This window comes from Rissa tridactyla, chromosome 13 (genome assembly GCF_028500815.1).
Source record: "Rissa tridactyla isolate bRisTri1 chromosome 13, bRisTri1.patW.cur.20221130, whole genome shotgun sequence".
Lineage (NCBI taxonomy): Eukaryota > Metazoa > Chordata > Aves > Charadriiformes > Laridae > Rissa > Rissa tridactyla.
The window spans coordinates 12,871,670-12,898,969 of NC_071478.1; the positions used below are offsets into that span (position 1 = coordinate 12,871,670).

A 27,300-nucleotide genomic window follows, 5' to 3' on the forward strand; every position below is an offset into this window, starting at 1 on the left:
ATCCTCTGAGGTGCTCAATATGTCCTACATTGTAATAAGTGACATTTTACTGAGCACTCAAAACCTTGAAGTTGTAATCCCCAAATTCAAAAGGTCCTTTTCCTACGTTTTTGTGAAGCGCCACAGAATATCGCAGAAAACGACTGCTGAACGTTGGCTGTGTTAAATAACAGCACAAACTATTTCTACTTGTTAGAAGTACAGAATATTATACTGTGAATTTATAAATGTAAGACGTGAGTTTGCTGGGCGCCAGCTAACGGGCTAAAATTTTAAGAACCATGCTTATAATGGAGATGCTCTATTAGCTGTAGCCAGGTGAGTTTCAAGAGTGCCAAGATCCCAGTCAGAAACTCAAATTCTAGCACTACCTGGTTGTAGTGACGGTTCCACGGTGACCCCTACTAGTCTCAAATTGTAAGTCTGTAAGATGCTGGCTACACCACTGGGCCTTCTAGAGCGCTAGAGCCGAGGGGCAGGTTGAATACAAAGGATGACCCCCCAGAGTCTGGAACCCGACATCGATACAGGCAGGGAGCCTCTGCTCAAACTGAGCTAAGGCCGCATACAAGTCTCATCTGTTCTTGGCATGCAGTGTCAGAACCCTTCTTAGAAGAACCCAGTCCTTTCTATTTATGGTTACCATTTGGGCAGATAGAGTGGCTGGATATCTGAAACCCATGTAACTCTGCAGATAACGGTGCTTTGGGGGAAGTGGGCTGTACTAAGCAGTGGTTGCATTTGATGTTTTCTCCAAGATCAGTTGAACTGTCTAAAGCCAGGCCTGAAAGCAGTTCTGTTGGCAGATTTTAGAGGGAGATGACAGGAAGCAAACCAGGGCTAATACCACAAAGATATAGCTCCTCTTTTTGGCTGGATCAACAGAAACAGAGGCCACAATACCTTTCTGTCCTCCATTTTGTAGCATTAGAAACTGTTTCAATTCTCCATCTGGAGAAATTTGGAGAACAAATACTCAAACTTGTCTATATTCATAATATTTTTGAAATACTAACCTCTATAGCCGGTGAGGTAGTCAGCTATTAATTAGAAAACAGAAAAAACAGCAAAGAAGAATGTGCTCATTTCATTCGACCTTGATTTCTATGCCTTACTAAATCATCTATGAAATGGGGCACTAAAATTTACCTGTTTTGCAGGGATCTAACAATCATAAATCAATTGAAAATACATTCACCAGTCCCAAAGAAAAGCCCAAAATTCAGGTGTAAGTTTTATAATGAGGATCCTTTGCACAAATATTTATACCTCCGCTTTTAAAAATATGTTTTTGACTGAGAACTCAGAGCTAAACTGCTGGCCAGAGAGCTTTGGGGATGAAGTCCTGTTAGTGTTTAATCTCTTAGATACAAGTCTCGTATTCTATTTCTCAGTGTGAGGAAAATGTATGTCATTTGAACTGATCTGCATACATGCATACTTCATTACACAGTAACTATGAAAAATTAGGCTTGCATTTAGTACATTTAGATCATATAGTCTCTGTCTGCACAAAAAGATTTTTTTTTTTTTAATGTGGTGAAGGAAGCAAGCTTAGAACACTAATCAACTTTGTAAAACCTTTGATCAGATGTGGACTGAATGATAAATGATACTACCTCAGCAGTGACCTGTTGTTACACCACAGCTGCAAGGACTGCAGCTTCCACTTGTACCTTTGTCAACATGATGTAACATTTAAACTGGACTAGTAGAGGTCCTCACACAGCCAACAGTACTGAAAAATCAAATTCGTATAAGCATTCTACAGCAGCTGTCCCCGAACAACAGCACCTAAATTACAGTTGTACAAAACGCTTTATATTAAGTTATGAGTTCTTTCTTTAAAAATCTTTTGGTAATAGACACACTCAGTTGTATCTACTGATAGTTGCCTACTATAGAATCCCTTTCACACTTTTGAAATATATACATATATATGCATACGTGTAGGTTAGGGTTGTGTTTGCTCTCAAAATTATGTCTGTATGAATCACATGAAGCTTCATGTATTTGGGGTATAAGGTTACAAGGCAGCTGTACTTGTAATCCATTTCTAATTTATCCATGAAGCATCCTATAAGCAGAATCCTGGATTAAACATGATTCTAGCAGCTTCAGAATTCATTACAGAATCCAACCTTTGCTACAGAGCTGCCCTGCAGAGACTAACTTCCCATATTTTTTAGAGCTAGGAACATAATACTCGAAAGGAGCAGACTTGTAACTCAGGCCAGTCCCTTGAAATCACAGGCAATCATGTGACGGTGTTCCAAAGGGTACACTGAACATCCTTCCCCTACATCACACATACTACAAGACATTTCTTTATGTCCCACAGCAAATGAAGGCTCACAGCCGTTACAGATCTCAAAATTATTTTCAAATCTCATCTCACACACAAACCAATTGTTCACTTACATCTGTAAACAACTTACTTGAAATTATAGCTTTGAATTCTCCACTACTCTTATTCATGTCATAGGAAGCTATTCATCTGTGCTCAGTGCCAGGGAGAGCAGCAGCGGTGTAGGTACTATATGATATTAGCACAAGCTTCCTGATATAGCCACCCAGCTTTTGGCAGTCTGAACCTAAAGGTCTTTCAGACCCAGAGAATGTGTCCATTCCTTTACATTTAAACGCAATTAATTGTCTTTTCTTCTATTCATTTAATTGGTTTTGGACTTGAATATACTTCCAGCAATATATTGTAGAAATGAGTTCCTAAGTTTAAGCACATATTCCGTGAAAACACTTCCCATTGCTTTAAATTTTCTGACCAATAATTTAATTTGGTGTTCCATAAATCTGGTGTTAAGGTAAGTTGTGAATAACTACCCTCTAACCACTTTCTTCCACGTACTTCATGATATTACAGAAATCTGCCATAACCTTGTATTCAGCCATTTCTTTTCTGTACTGAAGAGCCCTAGTCTGTTTAATTCGTTCTCATATGGAAGCTATTCTGTACCTCTAACACACCTCACCACTTTTTTCCCCCCCCAAACTTTACTACTGCTGATACCTGCTTGTCTGAACTGGAAGGACTGGAACTGAAGAGGCATATACAAAACACTTGTATTTTTGCGTAACAGGTTTTGTGCTTTGTCTTCCACTTCATTCTTAGGGTTCTTTTTGCTTTTTTGATAGCTACTGAACATTCACAGAACTATCCCAAATGACTCCAAGAGCTCCTCCTGAGTGATAATTGAGAGTCTAGCAGAGCATGATGTCAGCCTAATAATGATAATATAAATACCAATTAAAAGACAATTAGCAGTACTAAATGCTAATGTGCTTTTCTGGTCCAGCTTTACTCAGAAGGAAGGGAAAAGACAAGATTACCTAGCTTTGTACTGAAACACATTGCAGAGCTAACAGATACAGACTATTCTGTCAGGTCTGCCAAGTGCAGGTAATCCCTGATGGGAGAAATACAGAGTAAGAAACCCCTAAGTTAAACAGAACCCCCTAAGTTACACAGATACGTATACAGTGGATCAGCTGGTTACAGCAGAGAACAGTTTCACTGTTTTCACCTCCTGCTGGATCTTACAGATGTGGATGACAGTCTGATTGTACAACTGCTGTAACTCAATTTTAATTAAAACTCTTACTTAATATTCACATGGCAATATATCGTCTTTAAACCAATTTGCTAACAGGGAGGGCACAGACTTGTACAAGTTTCCACGCGCCTGAAGAGAAATACACTGGTACCTGTAGTAGTGTCTTTGGCAAGGTTCTCTCTTGTAACACTGAAAGCAAATCCATTTGATATTGGTAGTCAAGAAAAGTAACTTACAGGGGAAAAGAGGTCGTTGTTCTTTAGCTTGTGCCGACTCACTCATAGCATCAGATGAAGCTACATTAATCTCGACATTGTCTTCAGAGCAAAGTACAGTGGAAGGTTCACTGCCATGAGGGGTTTGACCTCCAGGAGATGACTGACAGCTAAGCTGAGAGATGCCTGGAACAGATGTCTTGTTTATCTTCCTAAGTGCACCGATTCGTGCTTTCCATGTGCTTTTCTGTACATAGAAGAAGAAATTAATAGGACAGAGGGGTTTTCTATAGCAATTTGACAACAAAGAATCATATTTCTATAACTAATTCCAATATTAGATCCTTCTGGTCCTCCTGTAACCTTATAGATTTTTCTCCAGTCTCTTCAAAAAAACTAGTGATATCTTGGGTAGGACCTCCTTCATTTTGTTATCTTTCTTCAATACTCCTCTGCTATAGCATTAATGCCAACAGATTAAGCTAATTTGTAAACAAGTAACACTGCAGCTGAAGAGAGGGTTGGTAACAGAGCAACCTTCTCATGTACACGGAAGAATAGGTTAAAGCAGTTTGATAAATGTTCAGGGCTCCTCCCAACACCCAATAACTTGGCAAACAAATTTCCTGTGTCAGGAATGTAAAACTGAAGTTTGAAAGCAGACTGAATTCTGCAGACTTGATAATCAGAACAATACGTATTATAAAGTAAGTGCCCCGAATATGTCCACCAGAAGTTTCATATCAAATACAAAAAGCAGTCTTCAAGTAAGACTAGCCTAAAAAGAAAGGAAATTGTCATTAATTCAGGGAGGAAAAAAAATAAAAGCCTCACCAATGCAAATGCTGAAAGACACATTAAGACTGACATGCACTTTGGTTTCTTCCACTCATGTTCATTTGGACCTGACTTTAGAGAACTGGTAGGACTGCATGGAAAAATCAGAAAGCTTCCTATTTAGAAGTAACTGTTATTTATGTGACTTGCTGACTTTCCCTCTCTGTTTACTAACAGAAGGAAGAATATTTGCATAAAAACACAATCTTTGTCTTTTAAGAGTTTCGCTTTTGCTGCTTATTCCCCAACAGAAATCGTAATCTTATATTGAATCATTTTATGTCATGAGAATACAAGCTGCAGGTGTTGAAAAATAACAAGCGCAAATAACCTGCATATAACAACAGCTCGTATTTCTAAGAGTGCCTCACCCGTGGTTCTAACAGCACTTCACAAAACATGTTTAATTTAGCCTTATCGGGGGCACAACAAGGAACGAAAAGCTTAAGTAAACTGTTGAAGACCAAAACGTAAGATGTGCTACAGACTGAGAAACCCACTGGTTCTTTGAGTTCTCTTAGTTATACTCCTAAGCGTCACTCATTCCCCCTTCGTTTTCCTCCAGTCACCTCAGCACTTTCAAAAAGAAAGTCTTTCTGTGGTTTCAGAAAGATAGTAAAACAGTTACCAAGTGGTACAGATAATTTTCTAGTGTTTAATTTCCTCTCAAGTATTAACTTTTTTTCCTCTTTTAAAAGGCTTTCATCTGAATTGCTTGTTATTTCCTTTCCTTGCCTTTGCTTTGAATGTGGCAAGTGAATCCTGCTTTCTTTAAAGGCCTCAACATTTGGAATTTGTTTCCAAATTTAGCTTTAAATTCTGTGTAAAAAGGCAACCAAACAAATCATGACTAGAACTTACTAGAATAAGGCCTCCAGGATTCCAGTCTGAAATCCCCATTTGACTGAAAAATTTCTGTGAACAAGTACTTCTACATGACTCAGTGATAAAAAAGGGGGTAAATGCAATAAAGAGTCTAGTTATGTTTTAGCCGAATATTTAATTCTTCCCACATCAGTAGTTATCACTAAGACCAGACCACAGTTTCAGTCACCTACATACTGCTCTTCCTATTACCTAGTATCAAATTGTTATTCTTCAAAACCCAGAGAGACAAGTATTCTGCAGTCACAAGATCCAGAGCATAAAATGTGGTATCAGGGAGTTCAATCAAGCAACAAAACAAATGCTGGAAAAGCTGGATTAGGTCCCAAGGAAGAAATTAACAATGAAGTTACCTTTGTGTTTGTAATAAAGAGATCCCACATGTACTTTGCTAACTTTTCCTCTTCGATTTCTTTCGCTGTTTTTTTATAACCACCAGGGTCCCTAAGTAAAAACAATTTAATTAGTTTTCCATTTCGAGAGTTCTTTTAAGAAATGCAATAAATGGATAGTAAAAGGTGGCTGACTGCTACTATGGTGTATATCTTTCCTTATCAGAAATGAAAAGACAATGCAAGGTGTATAAGCCATGACTAAGTTGCAGTCACAAGTAAAGAACCACCTAAAGAAAGCACTGCCCTTCTACAAATTATCACGCATGTACTGGGCCAGACTATGCTCTCAACTTCCTCTGGGCAAGTACTGAAGCATTTTGTCCAGTATAGCAAGATTTCACAGATCGAAATGACAGCAGATTCATACAAGTTTGATTTTTATAGCTATTGGCTAAATGAAGACCGCTATTGGTCCAAAAGTTTAAATGTTACATCATGTTGACAAAGGCAAATGTGGAAGCTGCAGTTCTTGCAGCTGTGGTATAACGGATCACTACTGAGGGAGTCTCATTTATCACTCAGTCCACATCTGATCAAAGGTTTTACAAAGCAGATGTGTTCCAAGTTTGCTTCCTTCACCACACTAAAAAAAAAAAATCTTTTTGTGCAGACAGAGACTATATGATCTAAGTGTACTAAATGTAAGCCTAATTTTTCATAGTTACTGTGTAATGAAGTATGTGTGCATGCAGATCAGTTCAAATTGCACTGAGGGAGAGGAGTGGTGGTTGAAGACAGCAGCAGAGAGCAGAAGGAAGTATACAACAAGAGATTGCACTGCTTCCAAACCTGGAAATTAATCCAGAGCCTGACACATTTATACTCTGCTCTCAGTGTATATCTGAGACTTGGTGACAAATTGTTTCTCTTATCCCAGTCTACTAGTTGGTCCTCATATGTAACGGGGTGAAAAACCGATCCACAATAGACACTGGATTGATTCTCCTCTCCAATTTATCAGGTAATTCTATATAATGCTACTCTGCCACCTCTGTTATACATAGGCACTATTTGTCTTGACTGAGAATATACAGACAAAACCAAACAGCTTTGAAGAGCTCTGCCCTGCAAATCAGAGTATAAACTGTTCACGGTTTTTCCACACACTCATGAATAATTTAAATACGTGTTACGTCAACATGATTAATTGACTAAAAAGGTTGAGAACATAAATTAATATTTACTTTTAACAGTATAAAAGTTCAGAAACAATGCTTCTTTTACAAGTACCCATCACTGTCATACATAATTGATAGACTGAAACCAGCTACTAGACATCACTTAATACTTGTTTATGTTCTGTAATTATAACGTGTCTGAAATTCCTGTTGAGTTCACTGGAATAAGCCTCCAAGGGAAGGCTATGGGAATATACATACATATATTACTACAGGTATTTAATTTGCATAATTATTAACCAGAAGAAAAAAAGGAAAGAAAACACAGCTAAATTTGGCTGGGATAGTTCGGTGTTTTCTCCTGGTTCTACAACTTGCAATAACAGAGGACCATGCTGTGCCTCTGACTTGACGGTACAGCTTCCTGCTGACTGTACAGAGGCAAAGTCAATGCAAAATTTGTTTATGTTGCATGGCACAGAATTAATAAGATTTCACTCAAATAGTTATTACTTCAAAGAAGAGAAACAGCAATATATAAAGGACAAAAGATCCCAAACTCCTTATTCCATCTACTATCATGCATTGTGCACATACGCTGGATTCCAACAGGTAAATATAGAACGCATAGAACTGTTGGATTCAAGAGTCAAAGCTTCCAAAAGCCAGTGTATGGCGCACAGCTGACGGAAGAGATGCTCACTGCAAAGAGAAACAAATATGTTATACTACAGAGTCAGGGAAACAGTCAAACTGGCATTATGTTGGCTGAAGTAGATACATCTAAGCATTTCTGTAGCAGATGTTTTTTCACTGTCCCAGTGAATTCTAGACATCTCTCAAGGTTTTTGTAATATTGATACATAATTCTGAATCCTGAAAGTATATTTTTGGATGTGAAGTTTTCAATGAAGTCATCTCAGTGACATGCTCAGTGCTTTCATACCTATGAGGATTCCAGCATTTATCATTCCAGCTGGAATGATATTCCAGCTCATTTCATACCTATGAGGATTCCAGCATTTATTACGATATGGATTCTTACAGTTTTCGAATTCTACAGTAGCTTTTAAGTTTTGCCTTTAAGTAAAAGCAGTGTGTGAGTTTAAAATGTCAGACCCATCTTTTTCTGAACTAAGATTATCTTTGGCATTTTAGCTTGTTCCACGTGCAAACATAAACTATATAAAGACAGTTTTGGCGAGCAATTAGGTCAATGAACTTAGAACAGAACAGATAGTATGTATTAGTGACGAATACAAAATATATAGAAGCGTACAAGGTACACACACCGTCTTCTCCCTCTCTTTCATAGGCCTACTTTTTTTTTTAACTAGGCAAATTAAATTTTAATTTTGACAGCCTTTCCTTAAAATGAGCCTGATCTTGAAAGCTATACCACAGTTTTCAGTAACTCATAGGATTCCATCATTTAAAGTTAGAAATTAACAATTGCTATTAGTAAAGACAGACTATTTCACCATAAACTCCTGAAATTCTTAGGATACGTGTTTACCAGTTGAACAGCGGCTCTAGGTATATGTGATATCAAAGGGCTGGAGCACCTCTGCTATGAGGACAGCCTGAGAGAGTTGGAGTTGTTCGGGCTGAAGAAGAGAAGGCTCTGGGGAGACCTTATAGCAGCCTTCTAGTACCTGAAGGGGGCCTACAGGAAGGATGGGGAGGGACTCTTTATCAGGGAGTGGTGCGATAGGGCAAGGGACAACAGTTTCAAACTGAAGGAGAGTAGATTTAGATTGGATATTAGGAAGAAATTCTTTACTGTGAGGGTGGTGAGGCAGTGGAACAGGTTACCCAGGGAGGTTGTGGATGCCCCATCCCTGGAAGTGTTCAAGGCCAGGCTGGACAAGGCTTTGAGCAGCCTGGTCTAGTGGGAGATATCCTTGCCCAGGGCAGGGGGGTTGGAACAAGATGATCTTTAAGGTCCCTTCCAACCCAAACCATTCTATGATTCTATGATATGAGTTTGTGTTGCTGTGAACTCTGTTTATGTCCTACCAAGGAGGGCAAGACATAAATCTGCTTTCAAATATACCTTTTTGCTCCGGGGAAGCTTGGAATCAAGACACTGGTGTAAACAGGAGTGAAAGACTGTAAGGTCATCTTTTTTTTCTTGTTCCCTGACTTTCTCAGAGAGCAACTGTGGGAAAGGACAAGACTGAAGTTAAAGAGTATGCAAAATGAAGACAGAGCAAATAAAACCATTTATGGTGTTCACATCATCACACTCCCTCTTCTCCTCCTTACATTTAAAAAAAGGTGTATTTCTAAATTGTGAATTACTGCATTTTTATCACTTACTAATATTACAAACCTGACATCTATGTTTACAAGAATATATAATTATTTGTTATTTCTAATATGTTTATTATACTTTGAGTTATAAATATGGTATTATATGTATTTATACTGCTACTTATTATTAGCAATTAAGCACTTATGTGAAATCAAAGTGGGGCAAACACAATAAAGTGGCTGACTTGTCTGAGAAGAGATGCTGAGATAGTGCTTACAGTCCATTACACTTGTGTTGGTATCATGCCAATGGTGTCATTGGGATTATATACACATACAGCACCAAAATTTCAAGATGTGCCCCTAAAATGCTGTTCCGTTTTTCCTGGGTTAACATATTGTACGCACAGAACACAATGAAGATTAAGTTGAAAAGATTCACCCCGATGAAAATGAGTCTCTGTGTTAGCCAAACCAATGTAACAGAAAACATTTACACCTGTGCAAAGCGTTTACAAAATGCTGCCAAGCAAAGGAAATGTTTACAGCTTTTTTTTCCCCAAATATAAATAGCTACCTCCACTTAGTGTTAGACAATGGAGATTCAAGCTTAATGAGCACAGTGAGATATTGTAGCCTTCATATATTAATAGTATACAGAAGATAGGAAGTCCACACAGAACATATAACATGAACTATTCTATGCTGGGTCATAAATTAGTGAAAAACTGAAACAATACTGGCCATAAAAAAAAATTAGCTGAGAGGTTAACTGAGATGTGAGTGGTGGCTGACTCTTACACACGTTTCTTTAGCAGAGACTTCCTAGATGAATGAATGAACGATTCTGGATTAACATTTCCTTTCTAGAGCTGAAGCAGTTTGGGGCCATCAGCTTACCATTGCGTTCTATAAACCAGCAAACAGTTGGAACAAGGGTTGAGGAGAGTATGCCCCAAGCATTCCATTGATAGAAATTTTCTAAAGCAAAGCAGCAATCATAGATAGTGCGTACAATACTGGCATGGGCATCTCAGCACTATATTGAAACAGAGATGAACATGTCTATTTTCTTCAGCTAATTAAGAAATGAATAAACTTACATATTGTTCTGTCTAACAAAGGCGATAGCTAAGAAAGATACAAGCTACCAGGTGTTCCTGTTGTCCCAAAAGAAGCTTCTTACACAAAACTTCAAAGAAGTTGGCTTCTTCATTCAGATAATCTTAAATAAATTGTAACAGCAAATTTGTACTTATTAGAGATGATCTGGCACATCAATTCCACAGTCTTTGCTGTTCAATGCAACACATGTGTCTTGTGCTTCCTCAAATCACACTTCCAGTTTTCTCTTCTCTGTAATCCTAATGATCAACAGAATGCCAGAACAGACAGCGGGACCACTGTACACACATTGAAGTGTTTGACAGAGCCCATATTCTTAATAATGAGGGGAACTTTACTTCCACTTTGTCTACTGTTGTGATGAGAAGCTGTTACCCAGTTTAGAGTGTTGATGCATTTAGAATAGTTGATAACACAATGAAATGCTACAACTTACGCAACAGCAGCAAAAAAGTCCCAGTAGAGGCTTAATATTCGCTGTTGTCTTACAGGGAAAAAGAAGGGAGGTGGGAAAGGCCTACATTCATCATCGGAATCTATGCGTATAAAACCATGCCAGCAGTTTCAGTTGCTGTGAAAGACTGAAACCAGACATCATCTCTTAAAAAGACACTTTGTGCCCCATCAGTTTAACACTGCTTCAGAGCTTTTCTTATTCCATGAAGTTCCTAATTTTTGAAGTCAGCACTGTGAAAGCTAGGAGAGAAGTTAGTCTTCACAACAGATAATAATCTGTATTTTTATATCTAGGCATTTCCCCCTGCTCTGCCTTTTAAAGTGTTTACCACTGCAGACAAGCATATGTGTCACAGCACACAACCGTAACTAACACCTTTTGGCAGGGTTCCTGCATATGTGTAAATCCTATGGGACAGTTTGAATAAGTAAAGGCACACCTGTCAAAGCCACACATTTCTTGTTTCACACATTCACAGTGTGTACTCCTGTCCCACCCAACACATGCTGGAATTGATAAAATTCTCCATAAGACTCCCTAATTTTGACATCTGATCCTAAGTGTAATGACTTCCCTCTTAGAAATGTTGGTAGACATTAGAGGTCTTTCCTCTAAAAATGAAGTTAAACTCTCAATTAATATTAATTCTATGCAACACATTGAAAATATTAAAGGAGTTTTCCAAGTTGAGAGTCGGTTCATGGAAGAAAGGTGAATGAGAGGAAGCTGGTACCTGGGAGTGATAAAAGCCACAGCAAACTGATGAGACAAGACTGTTAGAGATGGATGGGTTTTTGATACCATAAGGGTCCAAAGGTATGTAATCTCTAGAAGAGCTACTCTGTCATGATGAGCAAGTATTTCATCATCTCATCACCTAGTGAGTTGACAGATGGAAGCCAATGACAGCATTACAACAGGCATTAGAGGTGCACTGAAGAGACCCACGTGAGCCAAAGGATTGCAGACTATCGAATGATTAGTGGAGAGAATACCTGAAGAAGGTAGTAAGTAATAAGGCTGAACTATGGAAGAAACCCACTCTGCAACCTAAGCCATTTATTCTGATGAACACAATTCTTCATTATTCTTAATGCTGCGGTCTCAATGTGGGAACAAAAGCATGGCACAAACTCACCAGGCCTCCTCCTTTTCTCCTCAGAGAATCAGTCCTGAGTCAGCTATGAAACCTCCCCTGAGTTCACTGATCTTCTCCCTGCTAAACTCCTAAACTTCCTCCCTATTAAACAGCACCTCAAACTTTTTTTTCCCCCCATGCTTTCCAAGTTTGCAGCTGCGCACTTACGCAGATTTCAAGCATTTTCTCTTTCTGGTTCACACAAGTGGTTATATTCTGCTTCAATGCCAAGTAATGACAGAAACTGGAAATTGTTGCTTTTTAAAACTACTGCCTTCAGACCACCAAAAGCCCTCTGAGTTGACTTACGTGTTTATTTCTTCCTCTGACTCCTCTGCATCAGGGGAGCATTTGGGTAGCTGGAACTCAGTTCTCCAACTCGTGCCCTGATCCTGCTGGGCTGCTTTCAGTGTGTTCTTCCTCTCCAGTGCTTCTTGGTGAAGTATATGAAAGTATTCTCCACCTCGCTTCACAGAACTGATATGATGCCTGCCAAAAATCATCACAAGATGGTCAGTGTACTAGAAACACACTCTCAAATTGATTAATTTCTCTGGTGCCCACCAACTTAACTTCTAACAGAGATTTCACATTCTTCTATATTCAAGAGTTCAACATTAGTATTTCCTTCTGCAATATGATAACAAAGGACAACAGTTCCCCAGTATGAACTGGGAGATTCCCTTATGTCAGTCAGCACTGCACAGGTTAACTATAGGATATCTTGAACTCAGCATCACTTTGTCCACTACTTGATTTAAAAACTCCCTGCCTAATTCTAATTTATAGCAGCCAATTGACCACTGTCAATTGACCCCTCACTGTCTCAACTCAGTTGTCACAGCCTGTCAGACACAGCCCTGAAGCTACCTGTTAGCTGCTAAATTCCACTTGCTGTCAGAAGACTGTATCATTAGTAACTGGGAAGCTGCCAGTAAAGCCTGGGAGTGAGCTGAAGACAACAGGCAGGACATTACTGCAAGGGAAGAAAATGAAGAAACTATAACGCACTCCCTGTATGATGACAACAGAGGTTAAAAAAAAAAAGTGAGCTAGGGCTCTGGAAGGGATATGGCACACAATTGCTCTACAGCCTTTGATGAAAACGTTAGCAAGAATGTAGCAGCTGACCCAAGTCAGCATACTGTCCAGGCACAGGATACATCCCTTTAAGTTAACATGTTGCTGACTTTTGAATCAAGTGTCATCAGGCTGTATTGATTCTTTCAAACACAACTAGGCTTGAAAGCTAGGCCTCATTTGTTTTACTGAGAATTAACATCTCCCTGTTTTTATCAGACATGTACTAAAGCACCTGAAGGTCATATAGGGTGCAAATTTCAAGCACCAAATTCACTAGTTCTCAAGGGAAGCAGTTTACTCCCTCCTTCCTTCCCTTGATGAAAAAAACATTTCCACAAGTTAATGGTTTTGGGATTAGGTTTTTAGTTTTGCTGACTTTTTTTTTTTTTTTTTTTTTTTTTTTTTTTTTTAAGTTGAGCAACTAGAAATACAAGTGTGAAAACATTTCCAGTTCAGGTAGATAACCTGTCTGCTAGATATTTCTATGCTAACTTTGGAAAAAAAAAAGAGACAAGAACATAAGATGTCCCTGATAAGAAATGTTTTTCTAAAGCATGCAGCATAAGGATTTCAGGGTCATGTCAGACTGGCTTTTTCATAAGAACCTAGTATTTTGCATAAAACAGATTTGTCTTGGAATACTAGAAAACATTTAATGGCCTCGAATTCTTGCTTTATGTCCTTTTCCAGTAGTTTTCTCTCTCTCCTTTCTGCCAGCCATCAAGATATTTGTACATAAAGATATTTTTCCCCTTTGTAGTGCTCCTTCCACATTTCTGCCCCCGCTAATGTAAGCATTCCTTCTTAAAGATCAAACTCCCTGCTGTAGCTGTGTTTTATAGTGGACAAATAGTGAACAGTGAGGTTATTACATGAATCAAAGACAAGCAGTAGAGAAAAATAATTATAACCTAGAAAGTTCTTCTACACTATCAGCCATAACCAGTATTACTGGAGAAAGACGCATAAACGGCAAGTACAATCAGGGCATTTTTTAAAGGTTTATCTAATATAGGAGACTTTAACAGGTATATGCCAAAAATCAATGATCATTCTCCTATACCAATAGAAAACGTTATGCACAATTGTGGATGAGCATGTTTAGTCTGACTTCCTTGAAGTCCCAGGTTATTATAAAAAGTAGCTCTACGGTCTCCAAGTACAGAAAAAGACATAAAATAGAATTAACAGAAACGCAGCATGTAGAAAAGTTGTATTAACTACCTGATTTAAACAAAAAAAATCCTCTCATAATTCCATATAATTATTTCTGGGATTTTACGAAAGACCCTAGAGGTTCACAGACTTGTCAGGAAAACAGCAAAATAAATCCAAACTTAAAATACAGAGGTGACCAATGTACTTATCTGCACTATAGATTTACAGTATATTGCTGGAATAGGACATCAAATGTTTCTCCATTTAAATTCTGGCATCACAATGCCCTGTTTATACAATAACTTAATAAATTTACCTGGGCTGCCTATTTGACAAGTAGGTGAGAAACGTTCATTAAAATGCAAATGTAATCGAGATGAAATTTGGAATACATTTATTAAAGTAATTGAGCTTCACTCAACTGTAGTCACAACACAGATTTTTAACTGCCATTCAGACAAAAGGATTTGTCTTATTTTTCTAAGTTAATATCTTTATCAGCATGAAAATTAAAAGAGGCTCCTGAGCAGTAATAACATACCATGGAATACTTCAAGTTTTCTCTACAGGAGTATATTATTATAGATAAGGGTCAACGGCATGCACAAGGGAGTGACCCAGTTGTGTACAACACATACAGAAAATTGGTTGCAAGCTTCTCTTCAGTGCTTGGTGTAAACACCTACTTACTAAATTACTCTTTAAATCCTTTAAGAACTCAAGGTCATCAGTTAACTGTAATACAGGGCCATTAAAGTATTGGGGAACTGAACTTTTACTGCTAAGATTTGGGGATTCTTGGTGCCTTTCTTTGTGAGTACGAAATGACTCACAAAAATAAAAGGAAATAATAAATTTGTCATAATTATAATTTAGGTCCTAGAAAAACATTAGGAAGCTACAATAATAATGCCAGAAACCTTTCCATCAGGGTAAAGACAAGCTAGATATTTACCAGTTGTTTTACATCCTGTTTAAATATACCATGTTTAAGTTTCCTGGGTCATCTTCACTAAACTCAAAGGAATCATTCTAAGGATGTGTTTGTCCCAGAAGATCAAATTTTACAGTTAACAACCTCGCATCTACTGTGTACACAAACAAATTCAGCGTAAGACTGTTTACTAAAGGAATGACATGCACTCCTGAACACATGATGCCCAGTCCTTGCTCAACTAAGCTGGTACAACTCCACCTGAGCAGAATTGCTGGAAAGATGGGCAGAAGGCTGCACACCCATGTGGCTGCCCCTCTACTAAGCAACTGCATTCAATGCAGTGGGTGCACTTCAGCCTCATTAACTCTTCCTGCTAATCCCCCTCGGTCGCATTCCCTGAGGTGCAAAGAAGTTGCAGTCTATCTATACCGGCTTGATTCTCTCTCTCTCTAAGGCTGAACATTACATTATGATCATGGTGAACAAATATTGTGAGATGTAAGTAAAATAACTAGCTATCTATCAAACATTTTAAGTACAGACATATTCCTCTGGTCATAGAAATTGCTACCCACTGGTTCTTAAAATGGCTTATTCAATTTTCTTATCTTAATGGATACAGCCTTTATATCAATAAAGCTAATGACAGAACATGGCTCACTCCAGATGCTATACAGAAAGAATTGAGCCGTTTCCAGAGTCTTATAGCCCATCATAAATACAAGCGAAACTAATGTGGCACTGCTCTGAAAGCCACTGAGAGCACAGGTTTTCTAAATGTCATTTCCTATATTTTCATAAAAGCATTTCAATCTGTGTCTGCAACAGCTCCCTGCTAGACCAGTAAAAGCTCCCTGCTGGGCACACGGCCAGACCCTGCGGAGAGCGTTGCAAGGTGAGTATCAGCCAGGTACCGCCTAACTTATTGTACTAGTGACAAACTGAATATTGAGCTAAGGCTTCCCAGGTGAAAAGCACGGGCAATTTTATCTACACTGCCACTTAAAAGCATTCTGAGTAAGTATTTTCTATAGCAGAAAAAGTAATACAACAACAATCCATTTCTGTATAAAATAGAAAGCACATGAGGCAGTAACTTTGAAACTACAGAAAATACAGCTAAACTGTATTCTGAACATTACAGACTAAATTTGTGGATTAAAAAAACCCAGTGTAATTCTTCTAAATGAACACTTAGCATTATTTGCAGCCATGCCACTGTGAGCTGTGACCCCATCACAAATCTCATATGAGGCTGGTGACTATTTGGATCCTGAAGAATTCAAAGAAATATCCCCTGAAGGAAGTGGTGAGAGCAGGAAGCTTGCTTCATTTGGATTAAACTTGAAATCTGTGCCCTTACCTAGTTTTAGGGGCACTGTGGCACTTTCTTTTTGAACATACAATAAAATGGAAGTTCTGACGACCTGAAGTTATTAAGGATCCTATGGTAATCTCTGCAGGAGCACCAGCATTAACACCTGCATTCTCATCAGATTCCAACTGATTAAATGTTACTGTCCTCACTGCTGTTTCAGTGGGAATAGGACGCTTGTTTTTTTAATCATTCCAGTTGCCCAAAATACTATGTTGCATGTATGTGCATTAACAGACATCAGACTCCACTTAAGCTGTTGCTGCATTCTAATAGCTGAAGCAATTCTTACATGTCCCCTAAATTCTGACAAGGTGCTGTAACACCTAAATAGCTAATAATTATGAAACAGCAGGAAGTGCCAAGATAAAGGAAAATCCATGTGTACACAGTACTTTTCTTATTTACAAAGCACACACAGAACAATAGGAGAGCAAACTCTGCATTTCTTGTAAATTGTCAACAGTGATACTGATTAATACCAGTGGAGAATCTGCTCCATACTCTTATCAGTAAATACTGGAGCTGCTGACCATTTCACTCAGTTCTTTACATTACACTCAGTAATTCACTCTTTACATTTCACTCAGTGCTTTACATTCAGTGTTGTAATGTAAATAAATTTGGGACATACTGGCATAGATATACATTAGGACTCCTTCACAACTTTCCTGAGTTATGTAAGGCAGTCTCATTGTAAATGAGAATTAGTACCTTGCTCACTTAAAATATGCTCAGCAAATTATTACATGGTGTAAACACCACCCAACTTCTGAAATTACCAAAAGCCCTGGAGGCAAGTTTACATGGTAGTGAGCCTGAGCTAGCAAGTCCTACTATTGAGCTCTGCATTCAGGTGATAGCCTGAAAACTTAGCACGTGGACAGAAAAAGCTTGCAGCTATTCACAATTAACATGTAGATATTAATGTAAATTAACTACGAATTCTGGTTTGGTAGTGTTTACAGCCAAGTTAGAGATGCAAATGTATACACATGAGGCAAGGGAGAATCAGGAACATCCTGGTTACTACTCCTATTCAGTGGCTGAGTAATTAATTACACAGTAACGACCAAATGGTTAAATATTCATACATCTAGTCATCTTAAATTCAGTGAAGATGAGATGATAATGACATTAAAATCTATTAAATGTAGTTACTAACCCACAGAAACTCAGACAATATGTGATCATTTACTATACTGAACCATTAACCATTCTGGCAAGGACCTAAAGTAGTACCACATCAACAACTGTCTTGAGTAGATGAAGACAAACAACATACCCACATTATTTCAAATGTAGACTCCCATTTTATTCTCCTGCAGATGAGTACAATATTCTGTACTCAAATGTCTGTTTAAAAAAAACAAAACCAGGATCTGCATAATGGGAAAGATGTATATTATCACATGAAAATCTTCACATGTTAAAATAAGACATCAGTAAATTTGTGGTAAGTTCACAGAATGTTATGCAGCAAGACATAAGGATCTTCCACAGCCAAAACACCGCCCCACATAAAAGGTGTCACCAGGTGAACGTATTCATGTATTTCTACATATTTAAAGATGTCTCAGAGTGGTTTTCGATTAGCTACAAAGACATTAAAATACAGAAGACGCTGCTTCCATTGTGAAATGAGGCAGAATCTCTCCTTTGAAAATGAGAAGAGGTTCTCTAAGATTGAGAAGCACAAACATATTTGGCTACCTGGAGGAACAAAAACCAACCTACCAAAAACCTGGTTTATTTTCGGTTGGAAATGTGTTTTTCGCAACCTAGAAAGAATGGAGGGCAGCAATTTCTCTTTTAAGTAGTCCCAGAACACAAGCATATGCACATACACACACCCCTCCCTCCACTTGTGCCATGCTGTAACTCCCATTTCTGTTGATCTTTGCATAAAAGTTTTCTTTGCAGGTAGGCACATTTAGGTTTCCAGCTCTTGGTGTCTTTGGAGAAGTGCATAAACAAAGCTGAGTGGGGAAAATACTTCCAGAACAGCACAGAGAAGACAGCTTTGTACTGAAAAAGGGCAGAAAAATAAATCTGTGAGATTTCAAGGCTTTGTTTTAAATCCTTTTCCAAAAAGCTGTGGGGAAACTATTACTAAAACTTCAAAGGAAAAAACCACCTTGGCTTTCCAATTTCTTGCTGTAAGAACATATGATAGTAAACTTTATGTTCATATTACTGATAAAAACTCACTGCTTGTTAAGTGGAACTTCACCAAGGTCCCTGATCCTCTACCAGGAAATACTGCTGGTTCAAGATTTTCATGTGAAAATAGATATCAATCCTCATGATCTAGTGTCTTGCCTTACCACATAAAGGTATTTACAGAGCAAGAACATTTTACTATTAAATAATGGAAAACCCATTTTAAGTGTTAGCTTTGTTCAAACATTCAGTGACAATGTGTCATTTTGTATCAGAATACACAGGATTAGACTGTTGTGTTTAGATAGACAGTAAAATCTAATAAGCAGCAAACTATTTCCACTTAGGAAGTTTCAAACATAAACAAACATATTTTTGCACAAAAGGAGACAGACTCAAACGAACAGTCTGGAAAGGCAGAAATGTTGATAGGAATAGCAGTCTTTCCAGTGATTGATGATAGAGATAATGATTCATATATCCATACACTTAAATGGTTGTCTTTGCCCATGACTGCTGTCTAATTAATGTGAGCCATCATTCATGTGAAAGAAAATTTTTGCTTCTGGAAAAAAAATGCTGCAAACTGCCAGCAGTGACAGTGCCAGAAACATGCCAATTAGAGTGATTTCTGCCAAGCAGCAAAAGGGCACAAAACACTGGTTTCCAAGCAACTGACATTATGAAGTATTAAATACATTGGAAACTAAAATTGGCAGATAAACATTTCACCTTCTTGGTTAGTACTGCCTCACTCTCTGCTTCTTAACTCTACATTGCCTCTCCTCCCTGCTCTTACAGACTCCACTCTATCTTCCAGTTAACCGTATGCATTAAGGAATACCAACGTATCATAAACTCTAAACACTAGCATCTTTTCTGTCTGCATCTATTAGAATAGATAGATTCACAGGTAACGACACACAACGTCATAACCAGAACTCCAAAAATAACACATTTCTTGACATTATAAATTTTTCAGTAGTAGCTGCCATTTCAATCACAAAATTTAAATGGTTTTGTATTAAAGTCAGTTACACAGCCACTAGTAGCAGGAAAAGAAGTAGGGGACACTGCTTTTTGGGTGACAGTCTAACTCTTGCTGCAGGCATAAAGAATGCATTAGTAGAGGCTGGGCTTTCTGCGTGAAGAGTGACTTTTAGAGGTCTGCCTTCAGGAAGCTTGAACCATTTTAAAAAGCCATCCAGTTTCTAATTTACAACATAAAAAGCAGCCAGTTAAGTACTGTTAAACTGCCAGCAGTTTGACATTTAGTTTTATTTAACTAGCACAGCTAAACAGATGCACAGAGCCATTTTCTTCAACAGGGATTGTAATGCAGAGGTTTAGCATGCCCTTATTGCAAGGAAAGGCTTGACTGGCTCATGGAATGGCACGGACACTTCCCCTTTGAGCTCGCAGCTCAAAGCTGCCAACTCCTAGGCATCACTGGCTGAGGATGACCACAGTCATTTTCACATGGGCACCTATGACCATCACTGCACAGTTTCCAGATTCTATTACTTTTCCTAACTCCTTTTTACTCCAAGAAAGTATTTTCAACTAGTTTCATTTGAAGCAATATACTTATTTTTTTAAGTGCTATCTTTTGTGGCGATGTTTAACAACAAGAGTATTTGCAGTACACTTGCATGGTCTTGGGGGGCTGAGTTAGTCTACAGAAGCGATTTATGGCAACCTGCTTTTATTAGGGATTAACAACTACAAGCTTCCAATGCTTTGGTAATCTCTTTTGCTGTGTAACTGTTCCTACATCTTTCTACAATTTATTAGTTACAAAGACTTCTACCTTCTTGGTTCTCATACAATACATCCTCATGCAAGTGTGGATTATTTAACATTATTTCCGGATTCCATTTACAGATGTCATTGGAACAAAGCAATAAGAAAGGATCTTCCTCACAGCTGAATGTCATTTACTTTTAGTAAGAACAGCAATAGAAATGAAAACATAATTCTTAGCTCAAAGCTAAAGATATTTGAATGCTCAAGGACAAAGTTGTTGTCTTTTCTGCCATACCGTATTCCACCCACTGAATCTGACATCAGTTTTTCATTTTGGGTTGCACAAAGATAAGCAAATTCCTTCCTACATTTTTATGCTGTCTTTAGGTAAAATGATATCTGAGAGCTGACAAGTGTCTCCCTAAAGTGACTGGGTACAACTCATCAGTAGGGAAGAGCCGGTACGACTTTCTACTTGGGAATAGTGACTGATAGTTGTGAAAGATGAGTAGTTAGAGCAACCTCTGTGTTGTGTCATCATCCTCTTTTATATCATCATAAGGACTCAAGAGAATATTACTGAGAGGAGGTATGAGGTCATAATTATAAGGTTAATCTTCAGTTTAATTATGTTTTTAATGTGTAAGATGGAACATGAAAGCTTTACGAATGCAGCTAAGTCTGTTCCAGTAATGACTCTTCAAACATTTTGAAGATAATTTTAAAATTCATACTACTGCGCTATGTCACTGTGATCATTAACAAACTTCCTCACAGTTGGTTCCATTATACTCTTTCATACAAACAAGCCGCAAGATCACAGACACTACTTCCTGTGAATATGTATCAATTAACATCCAATTACGACAACTGCTGGGTGTTCCTTTTCAATCAGGAGGAGGAAAAGCAGCAAAAGCCAAATCCACAAAGGTCATTTGTATTCACTGACTCCCTGTAGTATGTATTAGCACGCTACTCTGCTAGCCTGACTGCTTTAATTGGAATTAAAAGTTGCTGCCCTAGAGAAGAAAACTCCAGTTTTCTTCTTTCTTTTTTTTGCATTTTCCACTGTGCTTTTTTCTAAAATAGCTTTTTCTATAGTCTATATTGCTGACATGTCCTTTGGTCCAAACCAACAATGCAGTCATACTCACCTGAAATTGTCTTTTCCCACAACTTCATATTTCAATATTTGGTTAAAAAGTCTGTGGGTTTGATTCCTTTGCTCCTCTTACTGTTCTTTTTTCTACATGCAGATTTAGTCAAAAGTAACATTGTGCAAACACTCAAGATGAACGGCCAGCACATTTTCATTGTTAAAAGGTCATAAAATGATACTCAAGGAATTTCCGGGCTTACACAACAGAACAAAAATTAAAAAACACTTAATTTATACCTTTGATTTCCAGATATTAAGTCTGTTGAATATTTTTCTACATTCTGGGACATTTAGCTACTCTACATTTCAGAAAGCATTAGAGAAAGTGAGTTCATATTTCAAAATGACTTTTCTCAAACAAGTTTCTCCATGGCCATTATAACTCATACTACACTTCTTAAATAATATAAAACGTGTAGGATTCATGATTTAATGGCCACAGTAAACTGAATAAGTTATGTAAGTGTGTTACAGGATCACTACTGGTATTACAATGTAAGGATTGCATCGCGTTAAACGATATGACAGGCAAACTTCATTTGAGCATTTCTTCAGACAACGGTGCTTTCCAGAAACTAGCATTAAAGTGACCATTGCCTATACAAGAGGAAAACGGCAAATTTCTCCTGAGTGTACTAAGCAGTGATGACTAGGCCTTGACCATGCTAAACTTCTGACCTTCAAAAAACAAACTGTGTGTGAATATATCATTTACTGTTCAGTGAACATAAGTAAATATACATTTATTTGTGCAGTAGCACAAGATTAAGTCTTCCCTTTCCACCCAGGCATTTGAAATCACATGAAGCTAGTTTTGAATGCAACTGTGATTTAAAGTTATGGGACTAGAAGAAGCTGGCAGAGTTGGAGATGCTTTAACACGTAGGTATTTTCTTACTTAGCAGCACTATCCTCTGTGGGTGTGATGCAGCTACAAAAGGTGACTAGAACACAACAGACAATTCTGCTGATAATGTAGAGGAATATAATCTTGTTTGTCCCTTCAGCTGTATTGACTTCTAGAGGTGAGAAGAGTCAAAAGGGCTTTTAATCACTCAGAAAAGTTATGACATCAAAACACATCAGGATCAAATCTGTTCACATAATTTAAAAAAAAATAATCTACATTTAACATAATTTTGCAGATTGCATTATCATTAAAAATTCAGTGGAAGGCAAATCTGCATTTATCATAACATGGTGCAGGAAACAGATGTGTCTTCAATTAAAAGTAGCCTAGATTAAACACTTCATCTGTTATAGGAAACAACTACACTCACCCAGAGTAATGGGCTAGATCTCTTAAGAAGTCTTCCCCTGGAGCTTCTAATTTAGTAGGCCAATTTTGAAAATAAAAATCAGAGAAAACAGAGGCATCACTGAAGTCTAGAAGAATAAAGCATTTACTTACCTGAGACACACAAGTTCCAATTGTAGCTGTTCCAGAGATAATTAATCTTACATCCTCAATTTGACTTTAATTTACCTATGAGAGTAATAATATTTTTCCACCTAATACCTAGCAGTGCAGTAGAGATAAGACAATGCTTGCATGTATTTAAGTTCTAGCCATTGTAAGATTTATCAAACTAACATCCCTAAAAGCATAAGATAGTGGCAATAAGATTAAAAAATAAATAAATAATTTAAATGAAAACAGTAAGTAAAAATATACTCCATATGTAAAAAATAAATCATTTTTGCCTTCAGTAGCAAAAGCAATCCTCATTCACACTCTGACATCCATACCAATCAAAAAGCTATATATTTATACAGTGAGTTTGGCTCAGATACATTGCCTAGTTTCTAATCCCAATTTACTTGACAGAGATGCAGAGGGGTCAAGTGATTTGCACAAAGGTACATAAGAAGTTAGCTGCTCAGCCAAGAGTTAGGACTGATATCTTCACAGTCCCCCCTTTAATTTCTGACCTCCCCATACAGCACTCAACATAGTGCTGTAATAGTCAGAAACAGAGAACAGAAGAAACAGACTATGTAGAGAGGCAATTGGCTTTGTTCCCTTCTTCTGGCATGGACAATTCACAGAATGGTAGAGTTGAAAGGGACCTCTGGAGATCATCTAGTCCAACCCTCCTGCCTAAGCAGGGTGCCCTAGAGCAGGTTACACAGGACCACATCCAGGCAGGTTTTGAGTATCTCCACAGGCAACTCCACAACCTCTCTGGGCAGCCTATGCCAGTGCAAGATTTAGTCCCTCACCAAAGGGCCCAAAGCACCACCTTCCGTGGAAGCAGTCCTATATCATGTTACTCACTATAATCTCAAAGATGATCTAGACTTTTTATAAAATCAAATTTAATTTCATAGTTTTCTACAATTATAGGACTAGAAACTCACTCTTAATCTACTGAACTGGAGAGAATTTCAAAGCTGTGGAAAAGTTCATCTGATCCCAAACATCTCGAGGATGGCCAAGGCACACAAAAATGCCATGGAGCTCCTAATGGCACTTCAAAAGCACGTTTCCCAACAAGTATCAAATCAAGACCCCCTTACGTTAACCTAGTAACAAAATGACACATCATTTGTTCAAACTGTAAGTTGTAATGAAATAAGCTGTCCAGTTTGCTTCGTCCAAATGTCTACAAATCGATCTGCTAAGATTTTTAAAATCAAGCCTTTTAGTACCAAGGGTGATGGTAATTCTCATCCTACAGAATACTTGCAAGTATTTTTTGTCCTACTCATTTGAAATAAAGACTGTAAAGCAACCAAAAGTAAGCTCTGAGCACCTACAACTCATATATCAAGAAGTAAACTGATCTTAGGCAGGTTATCATCAAAAGAACTTTAACTGGACCTCAAGGAGACAATACCACTGAAATTTAGCAATGAACAATGAACACAAGCAGTCAAACATAACTAAGAGTGCATTTATGGCGAAAATAAGTCATGCTTTACTAAAATTGCATAACCAACCTTTAAAGTACACAGCTTTTATTATTTTGTTTATGGTTTATTACTATTTTCAGCCAAGTTTATCAAGTGAAAATTCACTAAAAGTGAATTAACAACGTGAATAATAAAAATAATTTAGGGCAGAGAGACAAAAAGGAAGAATGTGAAATTTAACGTCATCATGAGTAACTAATATAAAATTTACAAATTGCTCTGATGTAAAAATTTGGGAATATTTAATACCACTAAATTATTGTGAAATGTAAAGTTCTGATTACTCTACAGTACTATATGCAAAGAAGCTACTTTTATCTAACACCCTCGAGTTTTATGCAGTTACAATCTCAGCCATACAGTGCAAGAGCCTAACTTGTTTTCATTATATTATGCTAATCCGATATCATGTGTTCTCTTGACTACCATATTTACTTAGATTTAACCTAATAATTAAGTTTTTATATAGATGCCTGTCTTATTGCTGCTTGCTTTAATTCAACTATTTTTATCCAGTGAATGCTCTTCAAAGACTTAAAGTCTAGGAACCCCGTAAACACTTGTGTAATCCGTACGCTGCTGGGGCTGGCAGTGGTAATTTGTCAATTTTATTTGCAGCAGGCTGTAACTAAACCTTGCCAGATGTAAATCATCTTTTTGTACTACTGCTTGCTGTTTCAATTGCAAACGAATCTCATTTCTTAGTTAAACACTCACATCAAGAAAGCTAGAAGGTTCCAGGAAAATTTAGAAAACCCTAGAGTCACCTACTGCAAGGCTTATTATGCAGTTTAGAAACTGTTTAAGCTAATACTGAGCAAATAGAGTGAATGGTCTCTGTAGGGAAGTTCGGAGTGCAATCAGAATGTGTGATTGCAACAGAAAAGCATACTGAAGCCTCAATCTTGTCAACTTAAGCACCACCTGCAGTGACAATGGTGAAACATGGGTGACAACACAGTCTAAGTACATTTAAGAGTACAAGTGCCTAAATGGGAAGAGTACTCTTTGCTAAAACTATTCCCAATAGGCTTCCCTGGTTTTTGTTTTCTTTTTTAAAATGAGACTATAAGAAATGCCCTGCTGGGACAGAAGTTTATTGTGTTTAGTAGCAATAGAAGATACTCTGTAGCAAAGGCATACACACCCAGCTACTTTCTGTGGTCAGTCCCATAAAATAATGATTGCTGTCCAAACTTGTCTCATATACAGGACCCTAAATTCATGTCCTATTATACCAGGTCACTACCCATCAGATAAGGGGCACAAAAATCTATTCCTTCCATGTCAGCATCTTCCCAAGACTCAAGTTGGTATATTCCAAATGAGTCCATGCAGGTATTTCTATAATAATGGTAGATATTTTCATTATGATTTTCCATCACATAGTGGACATTATACGTCCTAACATTGCTCATTTTTGACTACTTTATTACCAGATCTTGGCACAGCACTGTGCCGTGCAAAAGACTGCAAAGAATTAACAAGCACCTTTATAAACAACACTAAGACAATATAGTATTGATATAGACAGCTATCAAACAATCATTCCTCATACAGCATTGACAAGATTTTGAGCATACATAAAGCCTATAAAGGAAGATTTGTAAGCCATTTTTTCTAGGGTGTTAGTACCATTTATTATTTCGCCTATAATCCAACTGCTGCCACTGCAGAACCAAAGATTTCTTTAGTCTTGACTGGCCCATTTCTGTGCGCTCTGGATTTCCTTACCTTGAGCGAGCTAGAGCTTCACTAAGAGTCCTCAGCTCCTTTCCTGTTTCTCTAGCTGGGGAGAGCCTCTTCACTGGTTCCGGTGGATCAGGCTGAAAATTATCAAATCGAAAAGAAATACTACAGTATTAATTAAGAAGAGCTTAGCATAGAGAAGGTATGTGCAGTCTCAGGGTTCAGTCTTAATCACCAAATATTTTCTGAGATGGTCATCATCTGGGACAACACTGTGTCATTTCACAAGCATGTAAACAAGCTGTATACGATAGTGCAGTGCATGGCCACGTATATGTGTGTTCCAACAGCTTTTAACTCATTGGCTGACTTCAAGTTTGACAGAGATCTTTACAGGCAGTTAAGCACCCATAAGCTTCATTAAACTACAAGACAGGAAGAGGAGATTGTTCAACGGCCTCGACTTAACGAATGACTGCTGCAAGCGCTTATGCATTAACAAACTACAAAAGCATGGATGGGAGAGAAATCTTTTAGAAGTCCCAACCCAGAAAAAATTTCAATCAGACTCAAACCAAAACGCTCCACAGATACAGCTGATTCTGGAGCACAGAACAGAACGGCTTTATTATTTTCTTTCTCACTCTTATTTTTAAGAGTCTACAAACCAGGTCAGCAATTTTACAAAAGGGTATTAAAATCACCTATATGTACATTGTTCAAAATGCCTGCAATATTTTTTCTTCTGAGTAGCTACAAAACTGAAATACATGGGAGATGAAAGCTTCTATTTGTTGTGGAACTAGCCCTGGCTTAGAAGTACTCTTGGGGTTTCCAGAGAACAGCTGCATCAATTTCATAGAATTATGATTGCATGCTGTGCATATGCAGTGGTTTTGCATGCGTTAGGTAAGAAAATATGCAGCTGAGGCAGTGCTCAATGTGCAAAAAGTACAGACTAAATTGCTATCCATTGAGAGGCAATAGCGCTGGTCTGCAGAGACTGAGGTGCAGCCAAAGGTATTCCTTGAAGCAATTCCATGCATTTCATAAGTGTCCCAAGGTATTCAGAAAAA

General features: G+C 37.8%; 1 protein-coding gene across 1 annotated transcript in view; it reads right to left on the reverse strand.

Annotated features, from left to right (window-relative positions):
• The window catches only part of CCDC60 (coiled-coil domain containing 60), a 62,341-nt gene that overhangs the window by 8,390 nt on the left and 26,651 nt on the right, over positions 1–27,300 (reverse strand). The window contains 6 exon segments of the mRNA XM_054219911.1: positions 3,809–4,034; positions 5,863–5,953; positions 7,620–7,724; positions 9,079–9,201; positions 12,308–12,487; positions 26,270–26,411. Of these exon segments, the coding sequence (XP_054075886.1) occupies positions 3,809–4,034; positions 5,863–5,953; positions 7,620–7,724; positions 9,079–9,201; positions 12,308–12,487; positions 26,270–26,411 (867 nt within the window).